General features: G+C 42.2%; 1 protein-coding gene across 1 annotated transcript in view; it reads right to left on the bottom strand.

Annotated features, from left to right (window-relative positions):
* The window catches only part of SPOCK2 (SPARC (osteonectin), cwcv and kazal like domains proteoglycan 2), a 240,122-nt gene extending 223,693 nt beyond the window's left edge, over positions 1-16,429 (bottom strand). The window contains exon 1 of the mRNA XM_040362317.1: positions 16,121-16,429. Coding sequence (XP_040218251.1) covers positions 16,121-16,297 — 177 coding nt within the window. The 5' untranslated portion in view covers positions 16,298-16,429. The remainder of the gene's footprint in view (positions 1-16,120) is intronic.
* Positions 16,430-16,718: the final 289 nt, after the last annotated feature.

The following is a 16,718-nucleotide window of genomic DNA, read 5'->3' as shown; positions in this document are numbered from 1 at the left end:
GTAGTCTTATACGGCGAGTATATCCCAAAACCAACATTTTTCCTGGAAAATTAGGGGATCGTCTTATACGCCGGCAAATATGATACAGTAATCTATAGGAAATTATATTTCAGTGGTTATTTTTCTAGTGTAGGTAAAAAAAAAAAGGACAGCAAACACCTAGTAATGGTGTTTATACTGGCAATATGAGTATTTTTCTTTTCCAGGGTAGTCCAGTACTACACATCACACAGCCAAGAAGAAAAATATTTGTGAATCATAACATTACAAAGGCAGCCGTTTTAATTTAGCAAGGGCTACCCTTATAGATGGCCGAAAGCATTATGTTTGATGGCTGCATTTGGGACTTCCTGAATGACAGTTAACTTTAAAAGAGTGTCACCTGCAATTTTGCACAGAGAAATGATTTGAAGTCAGGATCTCAGAATCACCATCCGTGCAGATCAAATTATCCGTGCCTGCAATGGAAAGAACGTGGGGGGAGCCTGTGTAAGGGAACAGCAGGAAATCATTGCTTAAAAGCAAACCTTGAGAGTGCAGAACTTCAAAATGTTTAATAGCTTCAGATTGAAAGTTACAATTGGAACATTACTGCAATGTTCAAATATCTATTCTTATTTGCAGCTGAGACAACTGCCTCTACTTTCCATCTACTAATCCTGTCCCAGACTGACTGCAACCATTTTACCTGTAAACGAAAGGAAGGAGTCTACTGAAGGAGCATGCCTGTAGCAGAGATAAAGACCTACTAGCCCTGCAAAAAAACATTATTTGCACAATTTGAAAAAGCTACTAAAATGTTTCCATATTAGTATTAAAAATAAGATATTTCATGTTTATATAGCTTTGTTTTGCAGTCTATTGTTGTCCAATATTTCGAGGCAACAAAGGTAAATACATGGCTCTTGGCAATTGTCTTGTATAGAAAGACAATTGTGTATAGAAGTAGAAAACCATGCCAGCCCAACTCTACTGTTGAGCTCTGTAGGGTATTCACTCCTCCAAATGCCAATGTTAGTGTCTCGCTTTTAATGTACTCACCCTAGTGTTCAAAAAGCAACAAATCCTACAGAAAGATTAAGACCCCTTAAAGCAGAAATAAACCCATCGATTTGACTTTTTTCCCAAAAAAGGTACATTTATAGCACCAGTTGCCATGAATGATGCAATTACAAAACATCTAGAAATAATTTAAACATCTGTTTTCGAATGAGCAACCCTTTAATCCAGATATTTGATTTTGTCCAAAATTATTTTTTCTGGACACCGACTCATTAAAGGGGTTGTAAAGACAAAAATATTTTCCTCTTAAGTTAAAGTCTGACAGTAGCTGATAAAGTAAAAAGTATTGTTTTGCATTATAACTAGTTTCATACCTGTTGAAATCGAGCTGTTTTATTCACCTCCGTCACTCCTGAATCATTATTCTCACTGACTTCCTGGTTTTCGGTGCGCATTCATTCTTGCTACATCACGGCCTAATGGGAACTACAGTTCCCATTAGGCTTAGCCTCCATGCCTGTGAGGGATAAGAGAGCATCTTCACGCAGGGCTGTAGTCATAGGGAGGGGGTGAGCACATTCTGCTTTCCACCATGCAAAACAGCTCAGATGCCGGTGGAAAGCAAGAAGAGGAGTGACAGGAAATGGCATTTTCAAACCTGGATTACTGTATTTTGGAGGTCAAAAGGAAAAACGAGGTAAGTGATATTTAAATGCTCTAGCTTACAGCAATCAATTGATCTAATAAAAAAACGAACCTTTAGTGTTCCTTTAAGCTTCAGATTGTCTAGTTCTAGTTAAAAGGTCTCAGGTCAAGATCTACCTAGGTAAGAAGAGCCAATGTTGTATTTGTGTACAAAATGCATACTGTATTTGCTGGCGTATAAGACTACCTTTAAGGCCGCGCACACACGATTGGTCCATCCGATGACAACGGTCCGAAGGACCGTTGTCATCGGTAAACCAATGAAGCTGACTGATGGTCTGATGTGCCTACACACCATTGGTTAAAAAAACGATCGTGTCAGAACGCGGTGACGTAAAACACAACGACGTGCTGAAAAAAACGAAGTTCAATGCTTCCAAGCATGCGTCGACTTGATTCTGAGAATGCGTGGATTTTTAACGGATGCTTTTGCATACTAACCATCGGTTTTGACCTATCGGTTATTAGTCCATCGGTTAAATTTTAAAGCAAGTTCTAAATTTTTTGACCGAAGGTTAACTGACCGATGGGGCCCACACACGATCGGTTTGGACCGATGAAAAGGTCCTTCAGTCTGTTTTCATCGGTTTTGACCGATCGTGTGTACGCGGCCTTACACAAAAAGCAAGGGTCGTCTTATACGCCGGGTCAGCTGCTCGGATGCCTGCTGGATGTGTGGTAATACTGTATGTAGCTTTGGCTACATACAGTATATACCGCTTAGCCAATCCCAGTGAGCAATGTATTCAAATAAATACAGAGCCTGCTCTGATTGGAGTAACAACCTCTGCCTGCTTGAATTGGCTTTGAGAGTCAGAGAGGCATTGGCTGATGATGTTACAGCCTCTGCCAATCCAAGTAGGCTTTGTATTCATTAATAGAATACATTGCTCGCTGTGATTGGCTCCATCTCCAGCAAGAAGGAAGAATATGGCTCCAGCTCCAGCAAGAATGAAGAAGAATATGGCTCCAGAAGAAAGAAATATGAAGCGTCGGAAGCCTCAGAAGGGAGGTCGTCTTATACGGTGACAGAAAGAAAACAACAACAGGCGCCACTTAGAAAAGACTGTAAACTTTTAATGTATAAACAGCATCAAGTTACTCACATAGAAGTTACTGTATTTAGGCATAAAGATGGGGTCCATAGGAGCTTGAGAAAGGTGCGCGCTGTGATCCCCCAGAACTCACAGTGCTAGCACTAAAATGCGTTGCATTCTGGGTCCTGTGACGTCATCCCCCCTCTCTGCACGCCGTTGTGTCCCAGTGTTCACTTCATCCCTCTATCTAGCTGCTGCACAGTTTACCTGGAAACTTCATGTTTGGGAAAACAAACACCTGCATTCATCTCTGCAACACACAGCAGCTGCTACAAGTGGACTTCACCAATACGGCCAAGAGACTGACTGTTCTATGGACCCCATCTTTATGCCTAAATACAGTAACTTCTATGTGAGTAACTTGATGCTGTTTATACATTAAAAGTTTACAGTCTTTTCTAAGTGGCGCCTGTTGTTTTCTTTCTGTTACATGTTTGAGATTTTTTGGCTTCAGCTCCCTGCACAAGGCTGCCTAGATCCTACAGACTGTCATCTCACTTCAGAGCCTGGTGCTCAAAGGACTTTTTACTTGACATGTGTTATATCTTCTAACTGCAGCGTGCGCCATTACTGTGTATATTTCGTCTTATACGGTGAGTACAGGCAAAAAAATCGTAAAAAAAAAAGTAAAATTAGGGGGTAGTCTTATACACCTGGTCACCTTATACACCGACAAATATGGTAGTTGTTCCAGAAAGGGCTAAGCAGGGTTTGTAGCTTAGGTGGATTCGGAGAGGTAACTTTACTATTATGAATACAATATTTTCATCAATTTATGTAAAAGGATGTTTATTTTTCTCAAGAGGAATACACACCTGAGGATGAGTAGCATGTAATTTCAAATCCCAATCAATGTATAACTGGCACCGATCTCAGGCACCTAGCAAATCCATAACCCATTACTGAACACCAAGAAAAAGATGAGCTGTTACAGAAATATAAAATCCCTTGACCACAAAAGGCATTTCTCTTTGTACTTTATTGACTAACCAGGATACTGTTGAAGTGTTTGTGAAGGTTTTTAAACAAAAGTATGTTAACAAAATTGCACTATGCAACAGAAATTCAGATGATTTGGGTTATATGACAAAAAACAATACTGTAACCCGGAGCCAAGGATTGGTGCAAGAGAATAAAAGGCAGAAGAACTATCAAAGCAGTTACAGATATTAAGCGCACAAGTTTCCCAATATTTATACTAATAATACTTGCATTAGTTTTTTTCCCAGAAAAACTGCCAAGATTCATAAACAACTATCAAGTTCCATGGAAATCGCAAACATTTTTTAATACTTTATTTTAGGAATATTTTTTTTTAATTCAAACAACTTATTAATAACAGTAAATTACCAATTAAATCAGTTTTGGAAACATGCTGGTAAGGCTTTAGGAAATAATCAAACAACTGTACATTTTTTTTTTTTTTATTCTTATAATACGCCAAACCAAGCTCATGTTCCATGAACAAGCATGCACTGTGAACCAAAAGGTCAAAGTTGACTTCCAGTCCACTGAAACTGGAAAACAACAGTCACCCAAAGATGCTCCACACTAATGCCACGTACACATGATTGGACATTCCGACATCAAAACCGTGGATTTTTTTCCTGCGGATGTTCGCTCAAACATGTCTTGCATACACACGGTCACACAAATGTTGTCTGAAATTGCGAACATTAAGAACGCGGTGACATACAACACTACGACGAGTCAAGAAAAATTAAGTTCAATGATTCTGAGCATGCGTCGAATTGATTCTGAGCATGCGTAGGATTTTTTGTGCGTTGAATTGTGTACACACGGATGGACTTTCCTACAAGAACTTTTGTTGTCAGAAAATTTGAGAACCAGCTCTCAAACATTTGTTGTCTGAATGTCCGACAGCAAATGTCTGATGGAGCGTACACAAAGTCGTATTTTCCGACAACAAGCTCACATCGAATATGTCCGATCATGTGTATGCAGCATAATGGTAGAGTGTCTGAATACTATTTCTTTATTGTACATCTAAAGAAGCAAGCCAATGCCCTTCAGGGGTTCTAAGGGACCCCCCCCCCTTATTCATCAGGGCAACAAGAATACAAACAACATATACATACAAGTAACTAAAATAACATACTGTAGAAACAAATGGTGTATATACCCTTGAATTATCATCTTACCATGCTTTAACTGCAGACAGTGGATAACATTAATGTAATTTCTATGTGTAACAAATTCCACAGAATGCAATAAAGGTGTAAAATGTAATTTAAAATTTAAAGTTAAATGAATTCTTAACAATTAGGCATAATAACAATCAAACATGAGAAGCATTTTAACCGAATGATGTGAGTCAAGACCGAGACTGACACATGAACTCCAATTCCATGGTGCTGTCTTGCATTTATATCCAACTAAGCATGGATAAGTCTGCTACTGGCGCATGGCTAACTTGCTAAATTGCAGTAACAAAAATAACACCGGCTTAGAAGCCTGGTGCACACATGCTGATAAGAGTGGGAAATAAAATGAATGTACGTAGTAGACTAAACTTCACCTTTTTCAAGAAAGAGTGCTAACTTTGAATTGCTGTAATTCATATACACCATTTAGAATTCACTCTGTTGATGTTAGATCAGAACAAGATTCTGATTGGTTGCTAGAAAAAAGGAATTGGCCATCTTTACTGAATTGGTGTTATGAGCCACAATTCACTAAGCCATTAAGATTGTTTTTTTTTGCTAAAATGACTGTTCCGTTCAGCATTGAGGTCCGAAACTCTCACATGACCGAACATAAAACTTGTTAAATCGAATAAAAATATGCTCCTTACTTGTGGTAAAATCATTTCCTTTATTCTAATTTTCAGCCAGGCAACACAAACAGGCATTATAGTGTGACTTCACTAATAATCTCGTCTATATCAGATATTCCTTATTATGCACAGACATGTCCTTAGGGGGCTGAATACCAGCACTGGGGAGAAGTAAATGGCCTTCAGTTAGGTCTATCACTACCATCTGTAAGGATGAGAAATTTAAATAACTGAATCAGTTAAATGTATTTCTGAAAGTAGAAATATAGATATTATAGCTTAAATAGATGATCCCTGAATACATACCAATAAGTAATATTATAAAGGGAGGATATTAAATTTTATAATATTTACTATGTAGTAATGCTTTGATTGCAAACAATCAGTACATACCTTACTCCTTGGCTAGGTTCACACTTCTGCGTGTTGCTGCGGGTGCAGGTATCGCTGCACCCACAGTGAAAATGCACTGCTATGCGAAAACGACCCCACACAAGTAAGATTGCAGTGCTTGTGCGGGAAACGCAGGGAAGTCATATGGTCTAAAAAGACCAAACGATTTCCCTGCAGCCGCGTTTTTGAAAAGGTGTATGCACCTTTGTTTATGGAAACGCAGGCACAGAAGCCCATTTATTTGAGTGAAAAAACGCATAGTTGTGAACCTAGAATCAAGGGCCATGGCACACTGAATCATGCACGTGGCAATTTTCAGTCAATCTAAAGCCACTAGCAAGCAAGAACTAAGTAATCTTCCATCCACCAGTTTGATGGACCACCAAAATGTGTTCCATTGTGAAATCAAAACTGGTCAATAAATTGACAGTGTCAAGATAGTTTAATGAAAGATGGCACTGAACTGAAATTGTAATGCCCACAAACGACAGTAGTTTAAAGGAGGATGATTGGATTTTCAACATGTTTTATAGGGGAAATTTGGATCCCTTCTCTATGCAGTCAATCAGAATCACCATTTCATGTCTTTGATTGCTTTCAGGTTATGACAACTAATGAATTTGAACATTTAAACAATCTATCAAACTGCCAAATTAAGTCCACTATTCTTCTACCAAACAGTCTCTAGTTCCACTAACACATAACAGTGTCAACTGTGGTTACTGCTACTCTCTATACCAGGGGTCCCCAAACTTTCTAACCGAAGGGCCAGTTTACTGTCCTTCAGACTTTAGAGGGGCTAGACTGTGCACTGTGGGAGTTAACAATGCCCTATTTTTAATATTGAGGGAGGCATAGTTCCCCATCGTTGGTATCAGTGGAAGGAATAGTGCCCCTTTATTAGTGTCAGTGGGAGGAATAATGCCCCATCATTGGTATCAGTGGAAGGAATAGTACCCCGTCACTGGTATCACTGGGAGGAATAGTACCCCATCCTTGGTATCAGTGGGAGGAATAGTGCCCCGTCATTGGTGTCAGTGGGAAGAATACAGCCTTAATGTTGGTATCAGTCAAAGGAATAGTGCCCCACCATTGGTGTCAGTGGAATGAATAGTGTCCTAAGGTTGGTGTCAGTGAAAGGAATAGTGCCCCACCATTGGTGTCAGTGGGAGGAATAGTGCCCCAAGGTTGGTGTCAGTAAAAGGAATAGTGCCCCAATGTTGGTGTCAGTGAAAGGAATAGTGCCCCACCACTGGTGTCAGTGGGAGGAATAGTGCCCCAAGGTTGGTGTCAGTGAAAGGAATAGTGCCCCACCATTGGTGTCAGTGAAAGGAATAGAGTCCCACCGTTGGTGTCAGTGAAAGGAATAGTGCTCCACCATTGGTGTCAGTGGGAGGATTAGGGCCCCAAGGGCCAGATACAAGCAAGTAAAGGGTTTGGAGATCACTGCTCTAGCTTGAGCCTACAGAAGGTATAAAAATTATTCAACATGTAGATTAAAGCACTATGCGGGGGGGGGGGGGGGGGCGGCATGTTGGACCACTGATGATCCAAATCACTTGGCTCCATGTTGGAGCAACAGTCCACAGCTGTAGCATGCTGTGCTGCCACCACTGGGATGAAAAGCAAAAGCTGCAGAACTAAAAAAATGAGGCTTCAGTTGGGCTTAATTTATAATAAACTAACATTGTAACATCTTGGATGCTGCAGTGTCATTTTCTGTTTAAGTATTGCTTAGTGACATATTCTGTGAATTAGCATCATTTCGGAAAATGGCTATCACAAATGAAAATTAAAATGAAAGTATAGTGTTTTTCAAATGGGGAATATTTTGGAGTAATTATTGCACTGTTTACCTAAAAGTATTATTATGTACTTTTCACATTTTAAATGCTATGTACTTTCATAATTTTTGTTACGGTATTCAACTAAAAGATTTTTTTGGTTAGCCAATAGAGAGGGCTCATTCAGCCTTTATGCTTTGCAACTGTTGATATTGGCCACCCTGGAAGTTCATTATTTTCATGAAAATAAAACTAAAGGCAAAACTTTTTTTTGGTTTGAGTAACGGAAGGGTTATAACCCCTGTCTGTTTTTATTTTCTATTTTTTACACCTGCGTCCCAGTGGAAAGATTTCCCTTCACTCTCCATAAGACAACAGGGGTACAGACAGCAATAAAAACACAACAGGGTCAAATCCCTTCCCACTTTGTCCAAGAACTAAAGAAAAGTTTTTCTTTTGTTTCCTTCCCCAAAGATGCAATGGGAAATTAGAAGAAATCTACACAAATTGAGGAGAATTCTCCTCTTAGACAACTGTCACCTAAAAAGCATCTCCATTGAAAGATTTTCCCTCAACTATTCTTCTGGTGACAACTTTAAAATGCTGGATTTCGCCTCACTTTCTGCTACTATGACAATAGTTACCATGAGACACTGAGAGGGAAAAGTCTCCCAACGGGGACCCAATCAGCAATAAAAATGTGAAAGGGGATCTAACCCTTCCCTACTCTATCCACAAATAAAACTAACGTTTAGGTTATACAATCGGCTCTGCCTCTTTTGGTGCCATCCAAGTTACAGAGTCATAATAATAGCAATTCAAACCAGATCACCATGAGCAGAATAAGGTCTATGTTGTGTTATATATGGAACTACAACCAAGAGCCCTCATGTTATTTAAAGTAACGGGAAGCTGGGTAGATTTACTCTCACTGCCTTCCATGTCACAATGTTGTCACCTTGACAGGAAATGCAAAAAAAAAGCCAACAGGGACACAGACGGTGGGGGAGGGGCTCAAGTCTTTCCCTATGCTACTTACAAAAAGATTATTATTATTATTATTATTATTAGTGAGATATTATCTTGAATCTATTTGTCTAGCTTATCAGACAACAATGTAATTGTGTCCTTGGTTATTGGGGACTATTTCCTCTGTAAGGCAATACCAGCCTGTTTGGATTTACCCTGTCCGGTCTGTTTTGTATTGGTGTATAGGGGAAAGAGGAAATCCTTGTTTTGCATTGATGGGATTGTCCATACTGGGGTACGATTAATAGAACACTAGTCTTTATGCACTGAGTATGATTGAATGTTAAGATAGATTCTTATGGCTGTTTTATATGTTTCTCTAGACAAAACAGCGTCTTCTAGCAAGTCGCATACCAGTTGAAGTATTCCTCTCCTCATTAGTGACAGGATTATTTGTTGAACCTCCCTTCCTCTTTGACCATATGCTTGAACAGGGTAGGTATAATGGACCAGACAGGAAACACTTGTATGTCTAATTGGACATTACTATTAGTGTCCAAGTATAATTGACGTAATGCCTTTGCAGGTTCAATTAGGGGTTTACCCTCTCTATGATACACTCATACTTTGCTGGGTTGCCTGTGGGTGAGAGCCCTTTTCGTCAGATGACCTACCCCACTTTTAAGTACACAATGTGGTTTATTTACTAAAGCTTGAGAGTGCAAATCAGACTCACTTCTGCATAGAAACACATGAGCTTCTAACCCCAATTGTAGCCTGTAATGTAATATATGGAAATTAAAGACGTTTAGACCATATATGGTCTCTATGTATATTATGAACCTTTGATGTATATATATATTTCTTGTTTACTTAAAATCCTTTTTTGTTTATTTATAGTGATACTGTACATAAAGCCTTCCAAAAGCTCCTGAAGAAGCCATGATTACGTCGAAACATGTCGAGTTAAAAAAAACATTGACCGTATGAATTTATTAGTGTTGCTTTTTATACAATTTTTAAAATCAATGTCTATTAAATAAAATGTATACATTTTAATTTGTTTTCAATCAAATTAATATGCACCTTTAGACTCCTTTCACACTGGGGCGGTGCGGGCATTAGTGGTAAAGCGCCGCTAGTTTTAGTGGCGCTTTACTGATGTTATAGCAGTGTTAATTGGGCCGCTAGCGTGGCGCTTTCTAACCCCCACTAGCGGCCGAAGAAAGGGTTAATAGCGCCTGTGTTGTGGCGTTGACGAAGCGCTTTGCAGGTGCTTCGGCAGCGCTGCCCGTTCATTTCACTGGGCAGGGCGTTTTGGGAGCGGTGTATATACTGCTCCTGCACCACCCCAAAGATGCTGCTTGCAGGTCTTTTTTTCCCGTTCTACAAGCGCACCGCCCCAGTGTGAAAGCACTCGGGCTTTCGCACTGGAGTAGCTTGAGAGGTACTTTACAGGCGCTATTTTTTGTGCTAAAACACCTAAAAGCGCCACAGTGTGAAAGGGGTGTAGAAAGGTCCCGTTTCTACTTTTCCCTTTGAAATATTATTACTTTACTCTTTTGGAGATTACCCATCATCTGTCTTGATGATGAAGTGCAGGAAATTATGGTAAACCTCCCAAGTGGATCAGAAGAGAACAGTAAAAACTGATGGATTTTAACGTTTCCTTGCACTATTCAAATCCACAAAATTGTTTTGGTTGGAGATTTACATTCATTTACAAAGAGCATTGCGATTGCATCATATTAGTTTTTCTGCTGTATTTGCCTGAAGGCACCCAGACGAGGTTCATATATGATAATAATAAAAAATAAGTGATTAATGTAGTAATTTAGTGCCACTCCATATTGCTCCTGCCCTAGGCGCTAGCACCTGAGTCCATTATAGTAAATAGGCCCATGACAGGTCCTAGTATACAGCCCATTACTTGCAAACCATGGCTAACCAAACAGCTGATCCCCCAGTGCTCAGGTCCCGGTTATCAAGACATGTGCAAAAACTGTATAGCATGCAGATGCTCTTTCTTTGGATTTATTGAGCTCTCTCTCTCTCTTAATTGCACAGCTCAGTAAAGTAGGTAAAAGGCAATCTCCTTTATTATACAGGGCAGCATATATAGATATCTGTAGGGAGGGGTGAATCAGCTGTACTGCAGTCCTGGAATTGCAGAGGAAACAGAAGGACCAATTTATTGGCTTATTTAAACAGCCTAAGACCCTCATACAATATGCAGAGGTTTTCCAGCTAATGAGCCTCTCCCAGTACTGCTGATGTGTGGCGATATCAATTGCCGACGCTGCTACTCCCCCACCATCTCATCTACCAAACTCCTACATACGGCTCATCTACTGGGCTAATTTACAGGCTAGCAGATGGAGCCAACAGCTAATGCAGCAGACATTATTTTATATATATATATATATATATATATATATATATATATATATATATATATATATATATATATATATATATATATATATATATATATATACAGTACAAGTAATATACACAGTATATATATATATTTTTTTTTTCAGCTTACTTTTTGGAAGTCAGCTTTACTACGAGCATTGCTGCAGGCCTCAATGATTCTGCACTCTATCTTGCTCTCTAGTCTATCTTTGCATGCAGCGTGAAAATGATGAGAAACAATGTAATATTATAATGATATGTGATGATGCAGCGCCAGCTGTTTAGACTGAAATCAAACGTCTCCTGGGAATAGCTGCTAGCGTTTTATATTCAGAAAGGCTGTCAATAAAAAGAGGCAGAAATCTATGCGCAGGATCACGAAGATACCCGATAGCTAGACGTTCACACCTCTCGGTTGAAATCTGTCACCCTTCGTGTAGAAAATTGCCGGTGAAGACCCGCTCGGGCACAGAAGTTCACGTCAGCGGCTCATCCACAGGACATGAGGGGTGGACAGACAATTGAGGCTGACTCGGGGGAAGGTTGGAGGAGGCATATGCTGGGGAATTGTTTCATGTTCAACCTGCTGTTTGACCTCCTTCAGGTCCTTTTACTAACAAATCTGCTTCTTTTTCCTGTTCTCTCATTAGTGCTGATGTTTACTGAATGGAGTGTTGGTTTTGCTCATTAACCCCTCGACGGAGAAGCAGGTCAGCAGTGTTCTGGAAAAGCTCAGCTACCCAGCCTACTGGAACTGCAAATGTGTTAGACATTTCATTATGCACTTCCCCATCTAGGTGTGTAATCAGAATCACAGCGCTGGGTACCGCGTGGACAAGACCATATTCATTTTTTTATTTTTGTCAATTTATATACACACATAGGCCCGGATTCACAAAGCACTTGCGCCGACGTATCTCGAGATATGCCGCGTAAGTGCAAATATGCGCCGTCGTATCTGTGCGCCGTGCCCACAAAACTAGATACGCCTGAAAATAGGCTTCATCCGACCGACGTAACTTGCCTACGCCGTCGTATCATGGGTGCATATTTACGCTGGGTGCATTTGTTGCTCCCATTGATTTTCTATGCACATATGCAAATGAGGGAGATACGCCGATTCACGAACGTACTTGCGCCCGGCGCATAATATACGCGGTTTGCGTAAGTCGTACGTCCGGCGTAAAGTTATTCCCCATATATGAGGCGCAACCCATGCAAAGGTATGGACCAGGGAACACAAGCCGTCATATCTTTTGTCTTTTACGTTGTACGTGAATATGACTAGGCGTAGGTTATGTTCACGTCGTATGCAGTGATCCGTCGTATCTTAGGGAGTCGTTCCGACGTGATTCTGAGCATGCGCACTGGATGCGTCTATGGGACGGCGTATGCGCCGTTCGTTCGTATATTTATGGCGCTCGACCCATCATTTGCATGGGGTCACGCCTCATTTGCATGACTCACGCCCACTTCCACTTACGACGACTTACGCCTAAGAAACCCAGCGCAGATTTGGTGGCAAGTGCTTTCTGAATTCGGTGCTTGGCTCTCTGCGCTGCGTCGGCATAAATATGAAGATACACTACGGCGGCATAAATATGCGCCGATGTATGTGAATCCGGGCCATAGAGTTTTTTTTAACCCATTTTAGGTGTCATTCGCCATAAAACTCTATTTTTTATTTTGTTTTATGAATTAGCAGCAGGGTGTATTAGAAACTAATATCAGTCCTAATAACTACCACCATTAGCACAATGGGCTCAGATTGACAGGAGACGTCTTAGCCAGCCTAGTTGGCTCCTGACTTGGACATCCAATTAAGTCAGCAGGGTTGCAGAGCCCCCACCATGTATTGCATTAATTGTCCCCATTCTCTCCTTCCTTTACTTATTGTTCCCTGGATAATATAACTCATCATTCTATCTGTACATATACTAGACATTCATTTCTATTCTAATTGTGTCTTTCGCAAGATCTGCACCATACTTTTCTATTTCTGATACAAATATAAAACAATATAAATAATAACAGTGAGCTGTACACAAAGCAAACAATGGTATATAAATCTAACAACACAGGCTATGTTTACCTGCATGTACAACATAACAATACACATGTATTTACACGCAATCACAGTATATTGCATAAACAATAATGCTGGGTATTGTTTCTCCATGTTGGCTGCTGAGAAGTGGGGATGTGCTGGGATCAGGCTCTATAACATGGTATTCTTCCTGATTTTTCTATACATACAACAGATAGCAGTCTATGATTGAGGCTGAAATCCATTGCCATCAGTAGTATCAGTGCTATGAGCAGAGTACATGAAAAGCTTCTATTATACAGCGCTTGTCTTTTCTACACCGTGATGTGATAGTTCAGCTCCTTTACCACATTTATCAATCATATCTCCTGTTTCTGCCACTTTTGTGTTCAGATCCATTATATATTTAAGGGGGTCATTTCATCCAATACTTAAAGATGGACTAGTTTGAGCTGAAACTCCTGCATCTCTTGGAGACTTTGTAAAGTCCCACTTTTTCTGCTGAAACCTCTAAAATATGAAGAAGAAAAAATGTAATGGCGAGAAACCCCCTCCCCCCTAGAAGAGTTCTATCCTTAAAAGCAGGTATGCCAACTCAGTCATAGAGATCTCAGCATCAAAAGTCCTGGAGATATAAGGAGAAACAGCGGGTGATTCTACTTTCCAGCATCTAAAGAAAACCTTAATATCAATTTGGTGCACTGACCCTTTAAGCCCTCAGTGAGTCGGCTTCTGCAACTGATTTCTCTCATTCGATTGTGCTACAGTACATACAAATGACCACCTACCTAAGAGAACCTGTCAATGCATTCTAATATACTGCATATAAACATATTGATACACAAATGCCAGCTCCTAACAAAGAGAACCATTCGATTAATTCTGAGGCATATATAATATATATATATATATATATATATATATACACAGTGTATATATAAACACACACACACACACACATGCCAACCAACCAAAGAAAACTATTCAATGTATTCTGATATATATATATATATTACACAAAATTCAGCAAAGAAAACAATTAAATGCATTGCAAGATGCACCTGCTAAATAGAACTTGTCTATGCATCTTAGATAGATAGAAAGATAGAGATAGAGAGAGAGGGACCAGAGAGGGGGAGAGGGAAAGAAAGAGCGAGTGAGGGGAGAGAGAGGGCAAAGGGGGGAGAGAAAGAGGGGAGGGAGAGAAAGGGCAGAGGGGGGAGAGGGGGAGGGAGAGAGAGAGGACAGGGGGAGGGAGAGAGGACAGGTGGAGGGAGAGAGAGAGAGGACAGGTGGAGGGAGAGAGAGAGAGGACAGGTGGAGGGAGAGAGAGAGAGGACAGGGGGAGGGAGGGAGAGAGAGGACAGGGGGAGGGGGAGAGAGAGGACATGGGGGAGGGAGAGAGAGGACAGGGGGAGGGAGAGAGAGGGGACATGGGGGAGGGAGAGAGAGGACAGGGGGAGGGAGAGAGAGAGAGGACAGGGGGAGGGAGAGAGAGAGGACAGGGGGAGGTGTTGTAATATTAATATTTGATCACTACAGGAGAGAGAGAGAGAGAGAGAGGGGACAGGGTGAGGGAGAGAGAGAGGACAGGGGGAGGGAGAGAGAGAGGACATGGGGGAGGGAGAGAGAGGACAAGGGAGAGGGAGAGAGAGGACAAGGGAGAGGGAGAGAGAGGACAGGGGGAGGGAGGGAGAGAGAGAGAGAGGACAGGGGGAGGGAGAAAGAGAGGACATGGGGAGGGAGAGAGAGGACAGGGGGAGGGAGAGAGAGGGGACATGGGGGAGGGAGAGAGAGGACAGGGGGAGGGAGAGAGAGGACAGGGGGAGGGAGATATAGGGGGAGGGAGAGAGAGAGGACAGGGGGAGGGAGAGAGAGAGGACAGGGGGGAGGGAGAGAGAGAGGACAGGGGGGAGGGAGAGAGAGAGGACAGGGGGGAGGGAGAGAGAGAGGACAGGGGGGAGGGAGAGAGAGGTAGAGGGGGGAGGGAGAGAGAGGGGGAGGGAGAGAGAGGGGGAGGGAGAGAGAGAGGACAGGGGGAGGGAGAGAGAGGTAGAGGGGGAGGAAGAGGGTAGGGAGAGAGAGGACAGGGGGAGGGGGAGAGAGAGGGGGGAGAGAGAGGGCAGAGGGGGAGGGAGAGAGAGCAGAGGGGAGAGAGAGAGAGATGGAGAGGGGGAGGGAGAGAGAGGAGAGGGAGGAGAGAGAGATAGAGGGAGAGGGGGAGGGAGAGAGAGGGCAGAGGGAGGAGAGAGAGAAATGGGGAGAGAGAGGGAGGGAGAGGAGAGAGAAAAGGGAGAGAGGGGGAGAGGGGGGAGGGAGCAAGAGAAAGAGAGATAGACAACCTATCAAAGAGAACCTGCCAATAAATCTTATATATACATATGCATATGCATGAATCTGCTAAAGAGAACTTGTCTATGCGTCTGAGAGAGAGAAAGAGAGAGAGAGATAGACAACCTATCAAATAGAACCTGTCAATAGATCGTATATATATATATACCATTTACAAATCTGTAATGTGTTCTATTATGTTACAAAGTGTCCAGCATGCAATTTACTTGCATGTATTGTCATCCAGAGATCTCAGCCGTGAGATCCTTTATTGTAGCCTGTATTTCTTATACCGTGTGATCTCTATGAGCCAACACCAGTATATGATCACACAGAGTATATACTGTGTATAGATCCCCCATGGGATGATGAGCACACAATCTCCCATCATCAGACATCCTCCTGTGTTCCTGGTCACCTCTACATCATCAGCATCATTCCATGGCATTGTCCCTCTCTATAGTCCCTGACACGGGCCGATGTGACAGTCCCGGACATTGCACCTCCCCCTCCCATATTACCTCTATGTCACCTTTCCAGTATGGGACCCCCTCCCCTCCCCCCGATGAGCACTTACATCTCGGAATCGGTTCCAGTGTTTGATCTTGCCGCTGTACTGGTTGATGGAGGACAGCCATTGCTCATCCTCCATGAAATTGCCGGTGTTCTCCACCTCTTTGCCGTCTCCCTGGGTCCAGGCGATGGGCAGCAGCAAGGGCAGGAGGAAGAGGCAGGTCCCCGCCGGGTTCCTCATCCTGATCAGCTCGGTCCTTGCTGGGTGATGGGGATGGAGATGTCACTGGCTGCCTAGGAGAGAGCCCCAGAGCAGGCACAGCAGGGCACAGCACAGCAGAGCAGGCACAGGAGAGCAGAGCAGGCAGCAGACTGGAGGGGGAGAGCAGAGAGCCTGCGCCACAGCATCAGAGGAAGGAGGGGGAGGGGGAGGGGAGGAGGGGTGACACCACACCTGCTCTACATGACAGCATGGCACTGGGAAAGGTGATGCATGGCGATCAGGACATGTACATCCTCCTCTGTCTGTACCGGGACATGCCTGGGGATCACTGACACTTTACTGACCCTTTATCATAGCACTGATGTGCCATCTATATACTAACCTTCATTTCTGCAAAAATGGACAATCAGGTGGCAGAACATGAGAGGATTTGGCATTT

Source organism: Rana temporaria, chromosome 8 (assembly GCF_905171775.1).
Source record: "Rana temporaria chromosome 8, aRanTem1.1, whole genome shotgun sequence".
Classification (NCBI taxonomy): Eukaryota; Metazoa; Chordata; class Amphibia; order Anura; family Ranidae; genus Rana; species Rana temporaria.
The sequence above is the reverse complement of the archived record's forward strand: the minus strand, read 5'-3'. Positions and strand labels throughout refer to the sequence as shown.